This window comes from Mixophyes fleayi, chromosome 1 (genome assembly GCF_038048845.1).
Source record: "Mixophyes fleayi isolate aMixFle1 chromosome 1, aMixFle1.hap1, whole genome shotgun sequence".
NCBI classification, from domain to species: Eukaryota; Metazoa; Chordata; class Amphibia; order Anura; family Limnodynastidae; genus Mixophyes; species Mixophyes fleayi.
The window spans coordinates 323778910-323801748 of record NC_134402.1 but is presented as its reverse complement, the minus strand read 5'-3'; the positions used below and the strand labels follow the sequence as shown (position 1 = coordinate 323801748).

The window sequence follows — 22839 nt, the reverse complement described above, 5'->3', positions numbered from 1 at the left end:
GTGAGGGGCCAGTGTATTTTGTGTGTGTGAGTGAGGGGCCAGTGTATTGTGTGTGTGTGAGGGGCCATTGTGTGCGTGTGTGTGAGTGAGGGGCCAGTGTATTGTGTGAGTGTGTGTGAGGGGCCAGTGTATTGTGTGTGTGTGTGTGTGTGTATGTATGTATGTATGTGTGTGTGTGTGTGTGTGTGTATATTGCAGACTGAAAGAAGTGATGAGATCACCCAGGGAGGTAGTGTAGAGTGAAAAGAGTAGAGGTCCAAGAACAGAGCCCTGAGGAACTCCTACCGGGAGGTCAGAGGTGTGGAGGATGCCGAAGGGGGGGTGCAGTTTATAAAGATTTTAGGTTAATTTGGATAAATTTGAAGGCTAGGGGGGGGGTCAGTTTTTCTTCTCACCCCGGGCGCTAAAATTTTAAGTTATGGCTTTGTGAGGAATTGCTTATAAAATATTATCAAAAAGTTTGTAACTATTTAACTTCCAAATGTCTGCACAGGAAAGAAGATTCGTGAAACAATGGTGATTTACTACTTCTTTGTAAACTGCTCATGTGACCTCTATGATGACATGATTTTGTTTAGACACACCCACCATAGTTAAACATTATAAATTGGTCTGCAACCAGACATGTGTCTCTCTGCCAAGAAATCATGGGTTGCAGGTAGTATTGAAACTGTGCTGTGTAATGTACTGTTTGCTATAACTGAAATTGTAACAAGTAAACTTCTATTTGCTGCAAGATCTACAATTGGGATGGACAGTATACATTTATTATAGAAATTAATTCAAGGTACAGCAGGAAGAATTACTTTAAACTTGCTTGATATAAGAATTTATCTTGTGAATAAACATGCAAAATGGACAGACGCAATGGGAGGGGCCATTTTGTAATTCAACATTCTTTAGGTACATTTATGAAAACCTGTGCACAGCAAAAAGGTTATATAGCCCAAACCTACCACTCTCCAATTTTTAAATGGCCACTTTTCAAAAATGTCCCAAGTGTTTATATAAAACTATACTCCTCTGTACACCATTTTTCTAGGGTATTTAGATATTCTTACTGTATATCATACTGCTATGCAGGTGGAGGAGTTTTATCTCTAAACTGATGTATAGAATATCTACCCTACTTTTGTCTGATTTATCTTGCACGCATTGTACTATTCTTGATTTTCCTTGTAAATGGCAGTATAAAGAATGGCGCCATACAAATAAATGGATGCATACTGTTAAAGTCAGATTTAGAATAATACAACTTATTGTGTGCAACTTGATTTTACATATATATATATATACAAGTTAACCCGTGCATGATACTCATGCATTCTAGTCAAATCAAGCTACTTAAGGTGTTAAAAAGGTTCTTGTCATGCATTTGGACCATAGCCCAGGTCTCAACCACCAACCACTCCCCACTGTCACCCCCGGCAACCACCAACCACTCCCAACTGTCACTTCTCCTTCAAGAAATATATATATATATTTTTTAAATCTTTATAAACACTTTTAACAATTAACAAATTAAAAACATCTTAGTATACCAAATATCAGCCCTTTCTGAATTTTTTTTTCCACACACACTAAGAATTTAGTAGGTCAGTGTATAACTCCGGCCAGCAGGTGGCGCTGCAGCTTGGTTTTATTTTTTCCACACACAGACAGACTAACACACGCCACTAGACATTTATATTATAGATATATATATATATAGTTAATATACATATGGTTTATTGAGGAATTGCTTATTATATACTGTGAAAAGGTTAGGGACTATTAAACCTCAAAATATCTGTTGCACAAGAAATTAGATCTGTGAAGTGTATGGTAACTCCTTGTATCTTCCTTGTTTGACCTCTGTGATGACATCATTTTGGTTAGACACGCCCACCATTATTAAAAGTTTACAAATTGGCCTACAACCAGACCTGTGTATCTCACTCTGCCAAGAAATCATGGGTTGCAGGTAGTATTGAAACTGTGCTGTGTACTGTACTGTTTGTTGTAATTGAAAGTGTAACAAGCAAAGTTCTTTGTTGCAAGATCCACAACTGGAATGGGCAATATACATTTATTCTAGAAAACAGTATGAACAATACATAAAACTATAAACTGATGTATAGATAACGTGTGGCAAAAGTATACTATAAGTAGGAAACACAAAGATAAATAACATTTGATAATAGTAAGAACAATCTCAGTCATTTCTGTGCTATCTATGGAAGAAGACTATTGCAATATCTTACTAACCTTAATGTAACACATTACCTAACTTATACTATGCAAAATTGGGGATATAAGTAAGCTGCTTTTATATTAGACAGCATGCTTTCACCTCCACATTGCATCCCACAAGTACAATAACCAATGCCAAATAGCGGATGCAGAAATCCCTTTAAATTAATGACCTTTCTCACTTTGCAATATTCCATACACTCTAACACTGAAATCTCTTTGGCATGCCGTACTCTCTTCTATAAATTTCACTCCCCCTTCCAATGTTTTAGCTAATTTGCCCAAATTGAGCATACTGGGAGAACTTGGCTCCATACCGTAGTCTGTTGTAGTTGGCTGCAGCCGTAGTTGTTTACTGCAGGAAATACCCCTCCATGCTGAGTAAGATATGATACAGTATATAGACATTTCTGTACTGTACACAACACCCACATATTTGGCTATATTGTATACCTTGTTGTATTCAGCATTCACAGAAAAAGTTAATTTTAATATGTGTTTAGTAATCATTCTGTGTAGCTTTTTATCTCCATTTACCTGCTCGTTATTTTCACAAAGACATCTCCCAAAACGTATACACAAGTGACTTACAGAAAAGTGACTGCCAGTGGCGCACACAGGGGAGGTTTCTGGGTCTCCAGAAACCCCCCCCCCTCCGCTAAAAAGTGCCCTACATATCGGCACTGTAGTATACAGCGCCGCGGCTGCTGTATACTACAGTGCAGCCGAAACGGAGCTGCCGCGCATCCGCCGCGCGGCAGGTCTCTAGGAATTTTTATTTTTTTTCGGGGGTGGAGGAAACCCCCCCCCGAAAAATCCTCCGTGCGCCCCTGACTGCAATAGAAATATATAGACTGATCAATGCAAAACCTCCTTCTCTTTGGGGTACACTGAGACATTGATTTATATTATAGTTCTTATTTGCAATGAGCTATTTCCAAAGGTCAGTAGCAGACATTATTGGAGGTACTATTTGAACAGATGCCACTTTCTAAATATTTATACCAATATGGTGTTTTGCATTCATAACATGATTTTTTTAAATCTGTTGTCAACAAATGCACCTATTTCTTATTTCTTTCAGTGAAACATATTTAATGTATTACTGTTTTGAAAATTTTATTATATTTTTTAAATAAATAAAATATATTTTTCAATTTTATTTAATAATTTTATTTCATATTATTGGAGCTAAAAGTCCAAATCTGGACTTTCAGTTCCATTGCAGACCTTACGTGGCACCCTATAAATGAAGGTTAATAATAATAATTAATTAATAATTGCCCATGTGCACAACTACAGTTAATGACCCAGGGAAGTGGTGCGTTAACTCTTATCACTCTGGGACAATATTGACAGGGTAGCTGTGGATAGGTTTAAAAAGCAATGAAATTGAGAAAGGTTTCTCGGATCATCCAAGTAGGTAGTATCATCTATAATCCTCCCAAACATAATGCTTAGATTAACCATTAAAAAAACTCCTTTTTAGTGTACATATTATCGTGATGCAATATATCTATAACCATTGATTCTCTCCAATCTACTTTATCCACTTAAAATGTTAATATTGAGTTATTTGCACTTTTTAGGATCACAATGTTTGTTCTGTGTTTGATATCCCACTTTGCAATTCAACTGAGTCATTTATTTCTGGAGCCTACCACTGCAAGAATATTTGTATTTGAGGAAATTCCAATTAAGTAATAAGAATAGACGTCCACAACTTGATGTAATATAGCTGCTAATTATTTGCATACTATCAGATTGTAACGCTCCAGTCCCACAGATAGTACCTGTCTTGTTACCTGCAGTCCATTCATCTGGAAACTGCCATGTCCCAGCATCAGACATTCTCCAGTTAATTCATTCAGCTATATTCAGATCTGTGCAGGTGCAAGCCTATTGCACTTCAGGACCTCCTCCCTCTTTTTCATTGGCTAATCACTTCTGGAGCACTATTTAAACCTCCTGGATTCACCTGTCTGATGCCTGTTCTTCAAGCTCACTTCCTGCAGTCTGTGGTTCTGGTTCCCGTTCTCCTTGTGGTTTGCCTGTGTTCCAGTCTGCTCTCAGTTCGTGGTCTGTGCTGAACCTTCGCTGCTCCAGTACCTCACTTACCATCTCCAGTGTACATCACCGTGACAGCTTCAGTTCTCACATCACTACCGCTCAGAGCCGCTACTACATCTGTGACTCATCAGCTGTTACTACGAGTTATCTCCGCTACTCCAGCCTGCTCTCAGCCTGCAGTCATGTTGAACTATCGCTGTTCCAGTACTTCTATTACCATCTCCAGTGTACTTCATAGTGACAGCCTCTGTCCTCTTGTTGTATAGCACAGAGCACCTATTCTCTTAGTGACTCATTGGCTGCTGACCATCAGCCTTTATTATTGTTGTGCCTGTATTTAAACCACTCATCTGTGGATTCCATCATCTCCATCCACTTCACCTGGCTCCTCCACATCGTTCTGCTGTACACTCACTCACGGGACCGCGACCTGCAGACTTGGTGCAGCTAAGACCATACCTCCTTGCGGGGGTTCTTGGTGAAAACCACCTGTCTGTTAGACTCCGCGCCCGTGGGTGGGCTTAGCCATGTTCAGCAGAGCCTAGGGATCAATTTACTGTAAGCCAACCGTGACACAGATGGAGGGGTCATTACACAGCCAGCCAATCAGAAGCAGTGAAATAATGCTACTGAGAGACATTATCTCTGGTACATCTAATTGAGAAACGGTTACATGAACACACCCTTGTTGTACTATGCTTATACTTGCCCACCCCTGCTTGCCCCCATTCGGACTCTCCAGGAACAAGTAGATTCATGCCAACGATGCACAATAATGTTGTATGGAAATGCATAAAAATAGACATGCATACAATTCTAAATGAGACCCTATGTATTTAGTAAAAGATACATAGATATATAAACAAATGAGCTAATAAGTTGCTTGATAGTGAACTGAAAACATGATAAACAGTTTGAATTCCATTTGTTTAGTTCTGTGCAAAATTGGCATTGACATTTTAGACTAATAGCACTGTGACAGGATGGACCGCCTATGCCACCCTGTCTGTTGTTGCTGGGAACCAGCTGGGCTTACTTTGCCACTGTTCCCTTTTGTTATCCCAAATGCACCCTCTAACCGCAGTAGGACGGGCTTACAACTGCTGCTACCACTGGACTCCTTACCGGCATCCAGTACCGGGTATCTTCTTTGTAACTGACGCTGCTAGTGTGCCCCGTTACTGGTATGCCTGGGCTGGTACCCCTAACCTCTTCCTATAGATCAGGGTTGCTGTGGATGGAACCCCCTGGCCTATCACACTAGCCAGAACTGCTGGGCAGGGGGCAGAGCGGTGGTACTGGAAAGCTGGGTCCAAACCTCAGAACAGCCGGGAACGGATTAGAGTTGGGTCTAATCTGAAGGTCACAGGGAAGGAGAAGTTTCCAAGCAGTTCTTCGAAACAAGTGATGTTTATTTGCTCCCACTAGTTGAAGGTACCAGTGAGCTGGTCAGATGAAACAAGAAAAACAATTTTCAATACAAAACAGTTCTTTTTTATACAGTTTTGGACACAGCCTCACAGGGTAAGCCAGCCCCCTGAGGTCTGAGTTATTTTTAGTATCGAGATGCAATATGTTTACCCAAATATGGATTTACATACAATGCAAAGCTAACAATATTTACACTTATTTGTGATATCCTAAAACTTGCTGTGATTTCCTGCATCTTGATTTAGACACAGAGGAAATGTAACAACAAGTCTATTTAAACCTTCCTGTGCCTCCAGGTGTCTTTGGACATCACATATCTAAAGGTCTAATTAACATGAGATTAACATGGGTCCTTTCTTCAGACAGTTGCAGAATACACATTTCCTCCACTTGAGAATTCCCAAAGAAAAGTTACAAAACCCCAAAACAAGTCATTTCTCTACACTAAAAATACACAAAATAATTCTTTCCTCAACAAATGCTCATTGCATCAGATATATACCTCAGAAATAATGCGTTTCCACTAGCAAAGTTAAAAACAAAACCAAATTTCCTCCCCTGATCTCAGAAATAAAGATATTTCCTTTACCAAAATACACACAATATCAAAAATAAGTACATTTGCAATTATATAAATAAGCGCCCTGTGCTATTTCCTTTAAATACAATTATACCATAAGTTATTTATAAGTGATGCAGTCAGAAGCACCTGTTTCCCAAATCCAAAATGTTAGTTGAGCATAAATAATGGGACAAACATAAATTAATACTTTTTTGACCACTTGGGCTCCAATGTTACAGATATTTTCTTGTACATGACCACATAACATGTTCCTGTTCTGTTTTTGGTTCTATGCCCACCCATATTTTGCATTTCAAAGATGAAGGAAATCACAAACTCTGTATTGGTAAATTCCAGACCAGTTCTAATTATACCGTAATGTAACATATTTGTTAAATGACCAATATCGGGTTCATTTCCCGTCAGTGAGCTGGTCTGTGTCTTCTTTCTGTCAATGGCAAACTATTTGTTCTTTATTATTACTCCCCCATTGATTTGGTATTTGTATTTCTGTGTTCCTGGTCATATGACAGCCCAGTCCAGTCCTCCTTACTTGGTTGTGAGGGGCATTCCAGGTTGGGTTGGGTGAAGGGGAAAGGTTGGGTCTTTACATGGATGGCCTTAGCTGTGTTTCTGTCAGGAGGTTCTCCTCCATCTCCAGATATTGGGGATCTAAAGCATTTACAATTTCCAGAGATCTGACTACCGCTTAAAGAGTTTCACAATGTTCTGCTACTGGGTCTTACTGGCTGTAAAGCATTTGTACATTCAAGACAGAAAACAGTCATTTGTAATCAAGGGTAAGCAGGCCATGTGTTTGTTACATTTGCTTAAATATAACAAACTTCAGTGCCTGTCAGTTATATGTTAATATTCGATGATGTGTACTCACAAAAAAGATGTTCATAATCATAGTCAATGTTGCATTGTATAGAAGTAATTATATTGTGTAACAACAACTTTTCAGTGATATTTCTCTAGCATTGTACCATCTCAGTGGTTCTGGTTTATTTAGAGGACAGTAACAGCAATGGCATGTTTTTACTTAATATGTGTGGTACATTTATTTTAGTACTGAGTATTTTAAGAGATGTTGACTCACACTAAATATTTAATAGTAAACATACCACTTCTGGCTAACAATATAGGGCATTATTTAAGCTGGGTACACACCTATGCAGTCTTACTTTAGATACAATTTCTGTAACGATTTCACCAAGGATTGAAAGTCCTGATGAGCATGCAGATTCATGTGTGCATATCTACACATATTACCTTACAATTCCTTATCTCTAATTACCATCTGCTGAAAGATCGTGACTCTGTACACACTCTACAGATATCTACCTACACTGCTGGTCATAAGTGAATACACACTTCCACATTTCCCCGACATCATTCGATTAAAGTTGGATTTATAATAATAATACAATTTATTGTGTGCAACCTGATTTGTAATATTATTATATATCTATATTACTATCAATATACAGTACATATGGCTTATTGAAGGATTGCTTATAAAATATTATGAAAAGGTTAATAACTATTTAATCTCAAAATATCTGATGCACAAGAAAGAAGATCCATGAAACTATGGTGATTCACTACTGCTTTGTAAACTGCTCGTGTGAGTTCTGTGATTGCATCATTTTGTTCAGACACTCCAACCATTGTTAAAAGTTTATAAACTGGCCCGCAACCACACCTGTGTCTCTCGCTCTGCCAATAAATCATGGGTTGCAGGTAGTATTGAAACCGTGCTGTGTACTGTACTATTCGCTGTAACTTAAAATGTAACAAGTAAACTTCTATTTGCTGCAAGATTCACAACTGGAATGAATAATATACAATTATTCTGTAAATCACATCAACCGCTCCATCGTTGATCGTGATTGTTAGGAAGTTTATAAAACCAAATCAACAGATGCCATGTGTTTTGGTATTATAAAACATGATCGAGGGAGCGTACACACTCTAGCAATATCTGACCAAACTTGTGAATCATGTGATCTGCACGATAATTGCATAGATGTGTACTCAGCTTTAGAGTTAGTAGCAAAGAAAAAAATATGCAATTTTGCTCCTGAACAAACCATGTTGCAATGCAAGGGGTACGAATGCATTTATTTATTTTTTGCAAGTAGGGAAATTACTGGCTGCTTTTGCATGTTCCATACAAATACTGGACACTTTATTTTTATGCTGCAATTTAGAGTTGAACTAGAATATGTTCCTTCCCATCTCTATAACAGCCTGCACTGTCTAAATTGCTCCCACCCACAGTGAAACAGTTTGGCCAAGGTGCAAATTTGCTCCTTTTTTGCTTTCCCCTAACTAATTGAGGCCCATAGTGTCTAGGACCCAAGCTGGTCTGGCTATACATAAGAATTGTGGTCCCAGTCCCGTAGAGTTTATAATCTGAATGGGTGATGGGAGGCTTTCAGCAAAAGGAATACCTAGTCTTTGCCAAAGGTTTTATGAAACCATAAACCTGATATATATGCAATGTATATGTATTATATAAGTTTCCAGCAGAATGACACAGGATACAAGCACTAAATCTAAGATATTCGTTATCAGTGTTGTCAAGTTTCGCCGAACTGGGGAAAGTTCCAGATCAGAAGAAGATAACATCTCTGGGGAACATGAGATTCAGATTGGACCTGTCCACACAGATTTGGAAGCAGTGGAGCTGGAAGATGGAACCACAGTGCCAAAGGAATTTGCGAACCCAACTGATGGTAGGAATAATTTCTTGAGTAGATATCAAAGAAAATATGAAACCCTAAAATGTTGTATGCACACGTGTATTAGGCTGCACTAAAATAAAGTTTCACTCTAGTCAACCATAGAGGAATATTATATAGATTTTTATTTGACAAATTTAGGTATTGCATATAAATACAAATCGGTAAGCCTGGAGACATAGAGCCCAGTAGAAGTACCAAGACAAAAGTATTTAGCATAAAAATTAAGCACTACAGAGCTATTTGAATACATGGTAATTGTAGTCTAGTGAAACCATCTTTGTGCGTGGATTTCAGAACCATACAAGTACTCATCGAACATCTAACTACTTCCAGACAGGTGTCTCATTAACAAAAACAATGTATTAATAGAGTAAAATAAGAACATGAAAGGTGAAATAATAAGGGAAATGATATGTGGAATTGTACTTAGTGTAATACAAACAAAACCAACAAGTTATAATATACCTTTTATTTGCTTTAAATTAGTAATTTACATAAATGTTAGTGGAAAAAGTTATTTTCTTACATTCAAATGCAATATCATACCTGTGAAATATGTTTAAAAAAGTTTTAATCAGCCTTACAACACCTGGCGGTGTAGCTAATACCTTCTCACTAATTCCCTATTTTACACATACTTGCCTACTCTCCGGGAATTTTTTGCTTTATTTTAGCGCTCCACCACAGACACTGTTTTTGTTTCCTACAGCTTAAGATGTGCCTCCTCTTCCACTATTAAGGCTGCCACAGTGAACCATCTGGTGAATAAGGCCAGGGATGTAGCTAGACGTTTGTGGGCCCCCATGTTCAGCCCAGTGGCCGAACATGGGTCCTGATTCAAGTCCGGATGTACGCCTGCTTGGGTATCGTATAGTGCGTAATTTCGCATACGCATGCCCAGAAAACATTCTTACGCAACTTCATGAAATTCACATCTGCACATCTCTGACTCTTAGGGGCATATTCAATTGTTGTTTTTCCGCGCCACGGAAAAACAACAATTGAATCAGTTAGTACGGTAATTTGTAGATGGATTTCAGCTCGCGGCTCAGGGAGCTGCGAGCTGAAATCCAGCGAGTAAATTAACGTATCAACTGTTTTTCCGCGCACAATTACGTAATAACGGTAATCGTGCGCGAACCGCGGGATTTTCGGCGTTTCCGCCGACAATTTAATACGCCCCTTAGACCCTTTACTACTTGACAGGCAGAATGGGGGAGGAAGGAAGCAAACTAAAGTAGGCCGTGTCCAGTAAGGGCGTGTTCGCGCAGATGCGACTAATCCAATTACCGTGTCTTCAGACAAATGTTTTGGTGCAAATGTCGGATGATATTGATGATCGACACAGAATTGTCTTTGTTTACTACCTTCCACGCATTGATGAGTTATTTTCAGTACATAATGTATGCATTGAAAAGCTATTAAGTTGGTTAGTTATTTTAAAGTAATAGATGATTTTTAATAAAAAAACAAAACTGAAATATATGGATTATATTGAAACATTTGCATTTGAATGTGGGCCCAACTGCACAGAATTTGCACAGTCTTTTTAAACGCGAAAATTCTGCCCAATTTGTGTTACAACTTGAATCAGGACTGTATCTATTTGTGTTAAGAAACATGGTTTGTAATGAAAGAAAAGAGTTTTTTGATTCACCTTAATACTGTTCATATATAGTTGGGTTTCTTAATATTTTGTGAAGACTCATGTGTCTGTTACTTGCTTGAGGTTCAGTTGTTTGCAACAGCAAATTAAAGCCAAATAAAAGCCAAGATCTCAATACATTTTAGCTAATTGTACAGAAACCTTCCCAGTAACCTGTTACACAGAGATTGAAGCACCTGCCAATCATAGCCATGATATTTGCATAATAATTAATTCCACTTTCATAAGTCAAACAGAGAACCTCTTCTCCAGTTATCTATAATAGACAATTCCGGTCCTAGCACTCTGATAACGGTTATGACTGTGCTCGCTATCAACAAATTAATATTGCAACACTCACCAATAACGCATTTAAATTATGCAAATTAAATTGTGTTTATTTAGTGAGGTGTATTAGACAGTCCTCTTATCAGCGCACAACAGTTACAGTATCAAGAAACTTAATAATGTTGTACACTTGAGAATGGGTCGGGACAGTCTGAAATGTTGCACTAAATAAAATCACTGTGATTTGCAGCCTTTAAAAATTATATTATTGAGTGTGCAATATTTGTTTATCTGTTTTATAAGGACATGGATCCTTTTCCAAACTACTTCTCAACAATACAGATATTTTGAATTAGAATACTTCAAGACATTGGACTCGGATAGAAGCTGTGTCTAGCAAGTTTTGTTATAGATGAGTTTGTGGTCAATAGTATCATACCTAAAATATGATATCTGGCAACCTTGATGAATTATTTCAGCAGTCTTTCAGTAAATCGTATGGTCAGACATGCTGAAAAACAAGGTACAAACCTAGATCTTTATGTTTCTTACAGATACATTTATGGTGGAAGATGCTGTGGAAGCTATTGGCTTTGGGAAGTTCCAATGGAAGCTCTCTGTCCTTACTGGACTGGCCTGGGCAAGTACCAATTTAACATGGAAATGTGGATTTTAACAACATAAAGAACCGATTGGTTCATCTAGTCTACCCATTATAGTAATGATTTTGTTGTCTTTTTCAAAATAGTGTGAGTAGTGAGGGTGTGGAGGATTTTACTATAGTTTTATGTTTTGTCCTAAGCCTTTTTTACTTAATTGTGTGAATACTCGTTCCATCTTTTGTGATGACATAGCATGGATCTGTCACCCTTTCTGTTATGAAGTGCTTGCTTATGTTACCTTTCAGACTTCCTCTAGCCCTTCTTCATCATCATCATCATTTATTTATATAGCGCCACTAATTCTGCAGCCCTTCAACTTCTTCTATACCACCTTGTCCATGGTTCATGGTTGCCCCTATTGTATGCTAGGAATACATAGACAGAAGGTCTTTGCATTAAGACACAAGGGGCAGTGTTTACTTATAACTTTGAATTTGTACTAACAATGGTAAATAACCAGCAATTAGCTTTGATTCATTTAGTACAAGTTAAAACGAGACCTGTTGTCCGCCCACTGAGTGCACGAGTAGCATAGAAAGCTGTATGTTTGCTTCTGGCCCGTACACTTACCCGCCCCTCATTTGTTTAATCCTACTCTGCACATGGTGGGTGGGGGCTGTAGCTGAGGTCAGGAATGTAAACTGTTGTGGGCCCACACGGGCGGCAGGACAGAGTACCCCCTTCTTGGCACTCCTGCATATATGGGCACATACATTTGCAGATCCTCTTCACAACTGGACATAGTTGCTGATTGGATGCTATGTGTGACTTCACTTTGTTAGTAAATGCCCCCCTATTGCTCTCTGTGTTTGTAGCAAGCAATGGGAGGAAAAGGTGAGGTTTGATCATTCTATTTAAACAGTATGATTTATTTATTATTATTTATTTTCGTACCATGCTTGTGACCTGGCGCCGTGCAGTGAGCATAGGAAACACTTTTTTTTATGTAAAATAGCTTATAAGCATCTTTTTCATTCCTCCAATTGTCACCTTTACTATATTGCTACATTATGTTGTTGCAGATGGCAGATGCAATGGAAATGATGATACTTAGCATCCTGGCACCACAGCTCCACTGTGAATGGAGATTGCCCAGCTGGCAGGTGGCATTGCTCACATCGGTAAGCAGCTGACCAGCTCCAGGAAGCCATTCCAGGTGTTGCATTGACGTAATATCTGCCCTTATCCTGTGTAAGCACAAATCTTGGCTGTCAGTTACGCTTGAATATAAAAATATTAGCTGAAACAGCACAAATTTATTATTAAACACATTTCCCTTGATAATAGAATCCTTTTGGCGTTAGCATGATTTTGTTTTTTTAGAATTATCCACAGAAGCAAAGAATAAGTTGGTGTTTCGCAGTTTTACATCAAGTGCACTCCAGAAATGGTACCGGAAGATTAAAAACAAAGAAAATATATCTCTCTTGTGTCCAGATCACATCTCACACTGCTACACTAAGGGGTAAATTTATCAAGCTGACAGTTTTCCTGCGGGTTTGAAAAACCAATCTGATTGGAGCTATCGTTTATTTAGTCCATTCTACAAAATGACAGCTAGAATCTGATTGGTTGCTATTGCCAACATCTCCACTTTTCAAACCTGCCGGAAAACTCTCAGCTTGATACATTTACCTCCAAGACTGCTTATGTTGGTTTTCTGCTTACTCAACAGGTCGTGTTTATTGGAATGATGTCCAGCTCCTCCCTCTGGGGAAACGTCTCAGACCAGTATGGCAGGAAAACGGTAAGTGTTGGAGACAGAAAGATATGATACTTTTAGTAGTTCATATATTATAGACCAACACTTCTGCACGGTGACTCTTACCCGTTGATGTCTCTGGTTCTCTCTTGTCTAGGGTCTGAAGATTAGCGTATTCTGGACTTTGTACTATGGGATCCTCAGTGCATTTGCCCCGGTCTACAGCTGGATTATTGTGCTTAGAGGACTGGTTGGTTTTGGAATTGGAGGTGTCCCTCAATCGTAAGTTATCTGAATAACCTGAACTTTCTTAAACAACTGCAGAATAAAAGTCAGTGTTTCCTGCATGCAATTATTGCCACTGATTCTTATTCTCTAAGCTTTATAAGTAAATATTTATTTAATGTAAAAATTTAAAAAAAATTCAGTATATCAAATTCAGTAACATGTGATAATGGGTATTAAAGTGGCTCAAAGTCACCCTAGACAGTGTCACAATGCACCAGATCAGTCTTACGAAAATTTTAAATGCTGGTAAGTATACAGGACTGGAATTTATTTATTTATTTACTTAAATCTTATTATTAAACATGTAAAAGGTAGTGGTACAGAAAATCGAACACAGAAGGGGGGAGATGTAGATGTAAATAATATATACAGATAAAAATAATATATACAGAAAACATTATACATATAAATACAGTACTTTAAAGATTTAAATTAAAAGCTTATAAGGAGCCAAAATAACGCTCAGCAATATAAGCTGTATATCGACTAACGGGGGAGTTCACCACAGCTATCAATTACAAACTTTGAAGCACAAGGTGAACAACTTGATAGGATGAAATGGGGGAAGGGATAAGTAAGGAATGGATTGGGGGGAGACAGGGATGGGAGTCACTAATAAGTATGATCTATATTAGGTATATAGGTCAAATTTAATCTTGCAGTGGGGGAGAGGCCCTATAATGATCAGTCCATGGCTTCCAGTACAAGGGAATTTAATTGGGGTGTTGTGAAAGATGCTAGATGTGTATTCCATATAATATACTCTATTAATATTAGTGACCAAAGAAGGTGGTTCTGGAGTTTTTACAAAATAGCACAATCTGGAGATATGGGTTATTAATCTCTGTGTGTGTTTAGGGGTATCTGGAGTATCGCAAAGTAATAGTGAGTAAGAAAGGGAATCAGGCAGACCTATACTTGTAATATTCTCAACTAGGCAGTGTATTTCTTTCCATAGAGGGGCTAGTTTAGGAGTGCCACCATAAATGAGATAGAGTTCCCTCATTCCCACCAGGGGCGCATGCAGGGGGGGTTTCTGGTTCTCCAAACGGGCAGCAAAAGCATGTATGAACATGCTAAACACTGCCCCTTTCCACAGCCCCGCGTGGACGCTTCTCTGACAGCGCCGCGGCTGCTGTACAATCCAACATCGGTGAAATGGAGCTGCTGCGCATGCGCGGCCACAGCAGCTCTTCCCAGGCATATCCAGAGTGAGCCATTACATCACTGGTTGCCCTGCTAAATGGCGAGTCCCAGGGACTCTGGGCATTCAACAAATTATATATATATATATATATATATATATATATATATATATATATATAGTACTTGTGCATTTATTATTTATTGGGTATCATGTTGCAGAAGCCAGATACTGCCCATAAGTAAACTTGTATAGCGTTCTACCCATGATTCATAGACCCAAGAGTCCATTTCTGGTGAGTCTGCACTCACTCCTGAATGAACCCTGCTGTCTCATTTTTGCAGACTGGTTGCAGGAGAATGGTTGCTCAGCATTAAATTAGAATATTATGTCCAGATTGTTTAGCTCAGCTGGAAGCTGAGGTGTGTATATAAGATTAAGGCAGGAGTCTTGTCCAATTACAGCCTTGTAATGTTATATAAGATAATATGGGAATAAGAAGAATAAAAAGTACTAGTAAAAGGCAAGAATATGTTACAGAAAGCTTCTGAGGAGCTGGAATATATTAATTCTGGTAGTTAAGATTTAGGTGCAGAACTGAGATTGTAGGTGGGGTTCTGCAGGGCAGGGTTGAAATGCAGAGCTGTATATAAATATTGTATTATAAGATCCTCGACTTTATTAATCATCACTAAAGTAATTACTGGAGCCTGCCTGTAAGCTTTAATTAGATCTAATATATAAATGCTTAGTGGCGTCTGTCTTTCTGTGTGTGTGTGAAAAAAAAACAACAAGTTGCAGCGCCACCTGCTGGGCACAGTTATACACTGACCTAATAAATTCTTAGTGTGTGTGGGATAAAAAAATTAAAAAAGGGCTGAAATTTGGTAGGGCTTAAACTCATTTTCGTGAGGTAATTTTACCTCATGAACACACATGTGTAGAGGCGTGCGTTAGTGTGTGTGTGTGTGTGTGTGTGTGGAAAAAACTATTTTCTCAGAAAGGGCTCATCCAATTGACCTGAAATTTGGTATACTGACATTATTTGACAAAAAAATTTGAATAGTCAAGTCAGTTAACTTCCATCATCCCCCTTCCCCCCGTGGGAGGGGTAGTAAAGGCTAAATTTACGAGTTGAGGGGTCAAACTCATTTTCGTGAGGTAATTTTACCTCATGAACACACATTAAAAAGGGCGCTTGCATCGGGAAGTAACGCTCTTCCCCTGAGGAGGCCTGGGCTAGGTTCAAATGCATGACAAGAACCTTTTTAAGACCTTAAGTAGCTTGATTTGACTAGAATGCATGAGTATCATTCACGGGTTAACTTGTATATATATATATATCTATAATATAAATGTCTAGTGGCGTGTGTTAGTCTGTCTGTGTGTGTGTGGGGAAAAAAAAAACCAAGCTGCAGCGCCACCTGCTGGGCAGAGTTATACACTGACCTATATATTTCTTGAAGGAGAAGTGACAGTTGGGAGTGGTTGATGGTTGCCGGGGGTGACAGTGGGGAGTTTTTAACACCTTAAGTAGCTTGATTTGACTAGAATGTATAAGAATTTAGTAGGTCAGTTAACCCGTGCATGATACTCAGTGTGTGTGGGGAAAAAAAACTCAAAAAGGGCTGAAATTTGGTATATTGACATTATTGACGAGTTGAGGGGTCAAACTCATTTTCGTCAGGGAATTTTACCTCATGAACACACATGTGTACAGTGGCGGATCCAGGGGGGTGCGATCGGGGCAATCGCCCCCCCCCCTAGCAGGGGTTTGCTGCCGACGGCTGCACAGTATGTGCAGGTCCGTTTGGCAGTGACAGTGTGCTGCCCGGCTGCTCTGATTGTGTTTTAAACACAATCAGAGCAGCCGGGCAGCACACTGTCCCTGTCTGTCACTGCCGAGCGGACCTGCACACACTGTGCAGCCTCAGAAGTCGGAAAGGGGGCGGGGCCTAAATGGCCCCGCCCTAACATCCCCCTCATGAACCTCATACCTCATGAACACACATGTGTAGAGGCGAGCGTTAGAGTGTGTGTGTTAGTGTGTGTGTGTGTCTGTGGAAAAAACTATTTTCTCAAAAAGGGCTCATCCGAATGACCTGAAATTTGGTATACTGACATTATTTGACAAAAAAATGCATGAGTATCATGCACGGGTTAACTTGTATATATATATATATATAATCAAGCTTTAATATAAGAGACAGACTTCGATTATTACTTTAATAATGATTAATAAAATAGAAGATCCTATAACATATTGGTTATCATCATCAGCTATTTATATAGCATCACTAGTTCCGCACCATTATCTTATTATTACATAATGTTAGACAATGACAATGTGAATAACAACTTATTTTGTGACTCACGTGTACATGTTGTTTACAGTAAAAAAGGTTATGTTGAAGGCTTATTGTGGCACTTTATTTTTTATGTTTTATTTTTACATTGTTACGAATTCAACTATTTGGCAACCTCCCCCTTAAAAATCCTGCGTTTGCCTCCTCCCACAGTCTCTAACAAAAGGGAGAGTTGTTTGGGAAGATAGTGTGTAATCTTTAAGGGAATAATATTTTTTGTGTGTGTTCTCACTTCTCTTAACACAGATATAGGTTTTTAAGAGGTTGACTAATATTTTCCCAGTCCTCTGGGTAATGGGTTTCTCCCATATCCTCCTCCTCCTTTGTCTTTAAGTGGTTAATTATGTTTCAACATCAAGAGATAAAAAGTTGATATCTGACCTCTGGAAAAGATTCTATTTGAACACAGACCTGGAATTTAAACACTGAAATTACTCTTATTTGGTTCCTTATTTTTTTCCACTGACAAGGGTAACGCTGTATGCAGAGTTCCTACCTATGAAAGCAAGAGCTAAGTGCATCCTTCTGATAGAGGTAAGACCATTCTGTCCTAGCTGTACTTACAAATGTTTTAATCCCCAGTACTTTCAATTTTGAATTAGTAAATCAGGACCACTTGTGTAAATTAGATGTTAAAGGGGTAACCCCCGACCACATGACATTGTGACAGCAGAGTGACATACCAGGTTTAGATGTGAGTGTCACGTGACCTGCTTACAACTTACCCTGGGACAATGTCTTTGGCCAGGTACCTCCCCAGGGTTGTCCAGTCTCCCCGGCCACATCTTGATAGATGCTCTCATGTGGCCAGGGATTTACTAGACCATGGAATAGTTTTACTTCTCACAAGCAGTTTGCTACTACATGTTTCTGTGAGGAGTCAGGTGCTTACAGTTTTGTTTGTACGGCTAAAAGTCATAACAACCAATTATATGTTTATTCCAAATTTTGTGAGGTTTTCATTACTTGTTGTAGTACTTGCATATATATCTTATAATATACAAGCCAAGCAGTCAGTGAATTGTCTACCAGGGATCCCGGAATAACAACAGTCTGTAAATTCAATTACTTCTAAACTCTCATCTACATCATCAATCTCTAAATTAAAATGTAAAAATCATTCTGTATAACCCCAATGTGTACAAAATGACCAAGGAGAGAACAACCAGACATGGGATACATCTCTTAATTGTCTTATACAAATAAAAATGTCAACAATTAAAATACACACAAAGCTATTTATTTATTTATTTTTAGAAAAAATGCTCTAGCAGCCAATATGTCAAATTATTTAGGATTAAATAGGTATAATAAAAGTATATGAAATATTTAATATAGTAAAAGACAGTACACTGCACTATATAAAGAAGATTGTCATTGTTAAGCAATAAATGTATCCCAAAGGACCTTTAACAAGAAAAGATTAACTGTACAAATATATCATGAGTTGGTAACAAAATAAATTGATCCAGGAATAGAGAGGGCCTCATTTATATAGTGTAAAACTCCTGAAGCGCATCACAGATTCACCTCTAGTGGCTCTGCGGCCTCTGTATGTAGGTGCACATAGATATCCTTCAAAGCACATGGGTTTGTGGAGCCAGATGACAGCATTAGCGGAGGAACAGAAGTTTTAATAGGACGACAGGAGGAGAAGGGTGAGCAACAGTGTTATGTTAAGTACAGAGTAGGCGTATCGATGCGGCTAGTTTTGTGGAGTAGTGAAAGATTTCTTTTTGTTGATTAAAATGATTGAACTGAGATAAAGAGACGGGGAAGCGTATTTTTAGGGGCTTTTCTTGCAAAGGACTTGATTTTTGTGAACCTTTGTACTAGCATATTCTCTGCATCTTTATATAGAAATAAAAATGAACAAAAACGATAATTTTGTGTTTAAATTAACATAAAGTGTACTATGTTTCTTACAGGAAACACATTTAACCCCTAGATAGCATGAAAAATATGAAGGGCATATGCCTCTTTTCAGTCTTAGACAAGAGGAGTGGCTATCTTAATGAGAAAGAGGCTTGCGTTTGAATTTGGTAATAAAATTATAAATAGGGAAGGTAGATATGTAACCATAGAAATGTCCTTGGGTAAATTGAAACATGAGCTGTCTAACCTTTATGCCCCTAGTGTTATGTTTATGATAAAACTTCATCTATATCATAACCAAACTTTATCCTTTGGAGGAGTAAATAGTTAATAGTAGATGGTAATTTTAAGTTAGTGGCTTCTTCAAATCTTGACAGGAAACCAATAAACAGAAATAGTAAATTGGTGTAATTGGAGATGTTGTCATCCACTGATATACACATGTACATCTGCTGCACATAATGCAGTATCTATATCAACTTTTTCCTCACAGTTGTCGACCAAACTGGGTATAGTATATTGTCTAATCATACAGTAACCTGGGGCCTGATTCATTAAGGATCTTAACTTAAGAAACGTCTCATTTCAGTCTCCTGGACAAAACCATGTTACAATGCAAGGGGTGCAAATTAGTATTCTGTTTTGCACATACTGACTGTTTTTTCATGTACAAAAACTCAGTTTTGTAAATGTTTACCAATATATCTTATTCATATACTAGAGTCTCAGACAGTGCTGAGACATTTTAATTCTGCATATATAAAAGTTCTCCCTAAATAGATCTGATGGGATCATGTTTTGAATCCCTGAGCGAATTTGGGTTCCCAGAGAAATTGATACAATATTTAGTTCCGATGACACTAATTTCATGAATAATTGCTAAAAGCTTTGTTTTAACACCCTTTTAAGTATAAAGGGCACCAGGCCCGGCGCTCCCATTAGGCAAGGTTAGGCACTTGCCTAGGGCGCCGGGCTCTGGAGGGCGTCACAGAATGGTAAATTACTTTAAAACTGTGCGGCGACCGCTGACCATACCTGTCACGGCCGCCGCACAGCATTCAGATGCACAGGGAGGGGGGAAGAGGCTATTGCTCACCACCGCCGCCTCTCTGCTCCGTCTCCTCCCCTCCACTCACTAGTGTCAGTGAGTGGAGGGGAGGAGACGGAGCAGAGAGGCGGCGGTGGTGAGACAAGGAAAGGAAAGACAGAGGGAGGAGGGCGCCGATTTTGTAAAAATGCCTAGGGCGCCATGGACCCTAGCACCGGCCCTGAAGGGCACACAGGGCCGGATTAACCCTAGGGCTAACTGGGCTATAGCCCAGGGGCCTCGGGCATCCAGGGGCCCCTCCAAAGTCCTCAGCAGCATTATTGATCGGTCCGGGGGCGCCCCCATCCCGATCAATGCTGCTGAGCACTGTCAGTGCATTCCTCCATCCCCGGCGCCTCTCAGTAATCTGCTTACTGAGGAGATCTCGTGAGAGTTCATGAACTCTCGTAAGATCTCCTCAGTAAGGAGCTTACAGCGCGCCGCGGAAGGAGGACTGCACTGCCAGGTAAGTGCTTGGGGGGGCCTCACGGGGGGCGGTGGGCAGCTCACATTGGGGGCCTCACGGGGGAATGGAGGCCCCCTTAGCCCAGGGGCCTCCATTCCCTTAATCCGGCCCTGGGCACAAGACAAGAATACTCTCGCTATCTCCATTCCTCTTTGCATTGCCCTCGGAACCTTTGCCAATAGCCCTTGGCTCCAATAATAATTTTACAGCTATTAAAATAAAAAAACAGGAATATAAATTATTATTTATTTCACATCCAGAGTCCCTTATTCCAGATGTTAAGGAGTATTAAACAGTTCAGCTCATTCTTGGGTTGCAAAATTAACTTTAATGATTCCAAATTGCTCAATGACCATAAATGTTCTACCAGAGACACTCACATCTTGTCCAACTTTACAATAGCTCCAGCTACAATTTAAAGGAAAAGTAGGGTTAACAGGGAGTGAGGGAAGACAACATCAGGAAAGGTAAGTTGTATAATACATTGGCCACCATGAGAAAAGCAAAAAAAAATAATTATATATATATATATATATATATATATATATATATATATAATATATAAATGCTTAGTGGCGTCTGTGTGTGTGTGAAAAAAAAAAAACAAGTTGCAGCGCCACCTGCTGGGCAGAGTTATACACTGACCTACTAAATTATTAGTGTGTGTGGGGAAAAAAATTCAAAAAGGGCTGAAATTTGGTAGGGCTCAAACTCATTTTCGTGAGGTAATTTTACCTCATGAACACACATGTGTAGAGGCGTGCGTTAGTGTGTGTGTGTGTGTGTGTGTGTGTGTGTGTGTGTGGAAAAAACTATTTTCTCAGAAAGGGCTCATCCAATTGACCTGAAATTTGGTATACTGACATTATTTGACAAAAAAATTAGAATAGTCAAGTCAGTTTACTTCCATCATCCCCCCTCTACCCCGTGGGAGGGGTATTAAAGGCTAAATTTACGAGTTGAGGGGTCAAACTCATTTTCGTGAGGTAATTTTACCTCATGAACACACATTAAAAAGGGCGCTTGCGTCGGGAAGTAACGATCTTCCCCTGAGGAGGCCTGGGCTAGGCCCAAATGCATGACAAGAACCTTTTTAAGACCTTAAGTATCTTGATTTGACTAGAATGCATGAGTATCATGCACGGGTTAACTTGTGTGTGTATATATGTATATATATATATATATATATATATATATATATATATATATATATATATATAAATTATGAGAATGGATTTGTTTTGGCATTTCTAAACCATGCATAACATTGCGGTTAGGTATTAGAGTTCGGCGCGGCTACGTGTTCCGTGTAATATGTATACCATTAGTACCATTTAATCAGAGGAGGCAGAGGATGTATTCTTGAATCTAATGTTTTTTTTATGTCAGAGCTTCTTTGTATTGTAGCTATAATTTTAGACATAGGCAGAGGGGTTGAAGTTTCCAATATTGGGCAATTGCAGCCCTAGTAGCTATAAGAATGTGACCAACCACATATCTGTTGTGTGACTGGAGCTGCAGAGTATAATGATGTATGAGGGCTAATTCCAGGGATGGAGGGATCTTGGTTTTCGCAACCAGATATTAATTCCAACTGCAATTAAAACATAGCAATCTAAATCTCTCCACAGTTGCAAGATCTGTACTTAATTACTTATACTTCCATATTGCAAAACATACAAAATATTTACAAAATGCTAAAAAAAAAAAATTGGACCTCATTAAATTTTTTCCTTACTGAGGCATAACGCAGTCATTAAAATATTTTTTATTCTCAAATTAACATATCATATGCAAATGTTACCTATTAGAACAGTGATGGGCAACCTGGAACACTTCGGAGGGAAGCACACAATGTGACCCTCTAACCTTCAAAAGGGCCACTTATTACCCTTAGTCTCAGTAGTAAGTTAAAACAATATAATCAATTTAATCAAAGAAAGAGACACCTATCTATAATGACATATGACATATCAGCAGGCATTTTAAACAAGATTTACAAGCTATAACAAAGAAATCTGAAACTAAAACAGGAAGGCGCTGGTCCAATACTATATTAGACTCACTGACTAAGATTGCACTAAACTATTCATGTTGTGTTTGTTTTGAAGTGGGAAAACGTTCTTTTAATAAAATACAGGCTAGTAAGGCCGGAGGGGTGCTGGATTTTACAAGCATAGTGGCAATTGTACAGTTGTAGGACTGCAGTGATATTTGGTGCTTCTGTTCCTATATTAGGTAATGACCGCCGCTGACTCCGCCCCCCCC

General features: G+C 38.9%; 1 protein-coding gene across 1 annotated transcript in view; it reads left to right on the top strand.

Moving 5' to 3' along the window:
* SVOP (SV2 related protein) overlaps window positions 1-22839 on the top strand; it is a 51575-nt gene that overhangs the window by 6544 nt on the left and 22192 nt on the right. The window contains exons 2-7 of the mRNA XM_075214100.1: window positions 8879-9039; window positions 11536-11621; window positions 12666-12764; window positions 13319-13390; window positions 13503-13627; window positions 17614-17677. Coding sequence (XP_075070201.1) covers window positions 8879-9039; window positions 11536-11621; window positions 12666-12764; window positions 13319-13390; window positions 13503-13627; window positions 17614-17677 — 607 coding nt within the window. The remainder of the gene's footprint in view (window positions 1-8878; window positions 9040-11535; window positions 11622-12665; window positions 12765-13318; window positions 13391-13502; window positions 13628-17613; window positions 17678-22839) is intronic.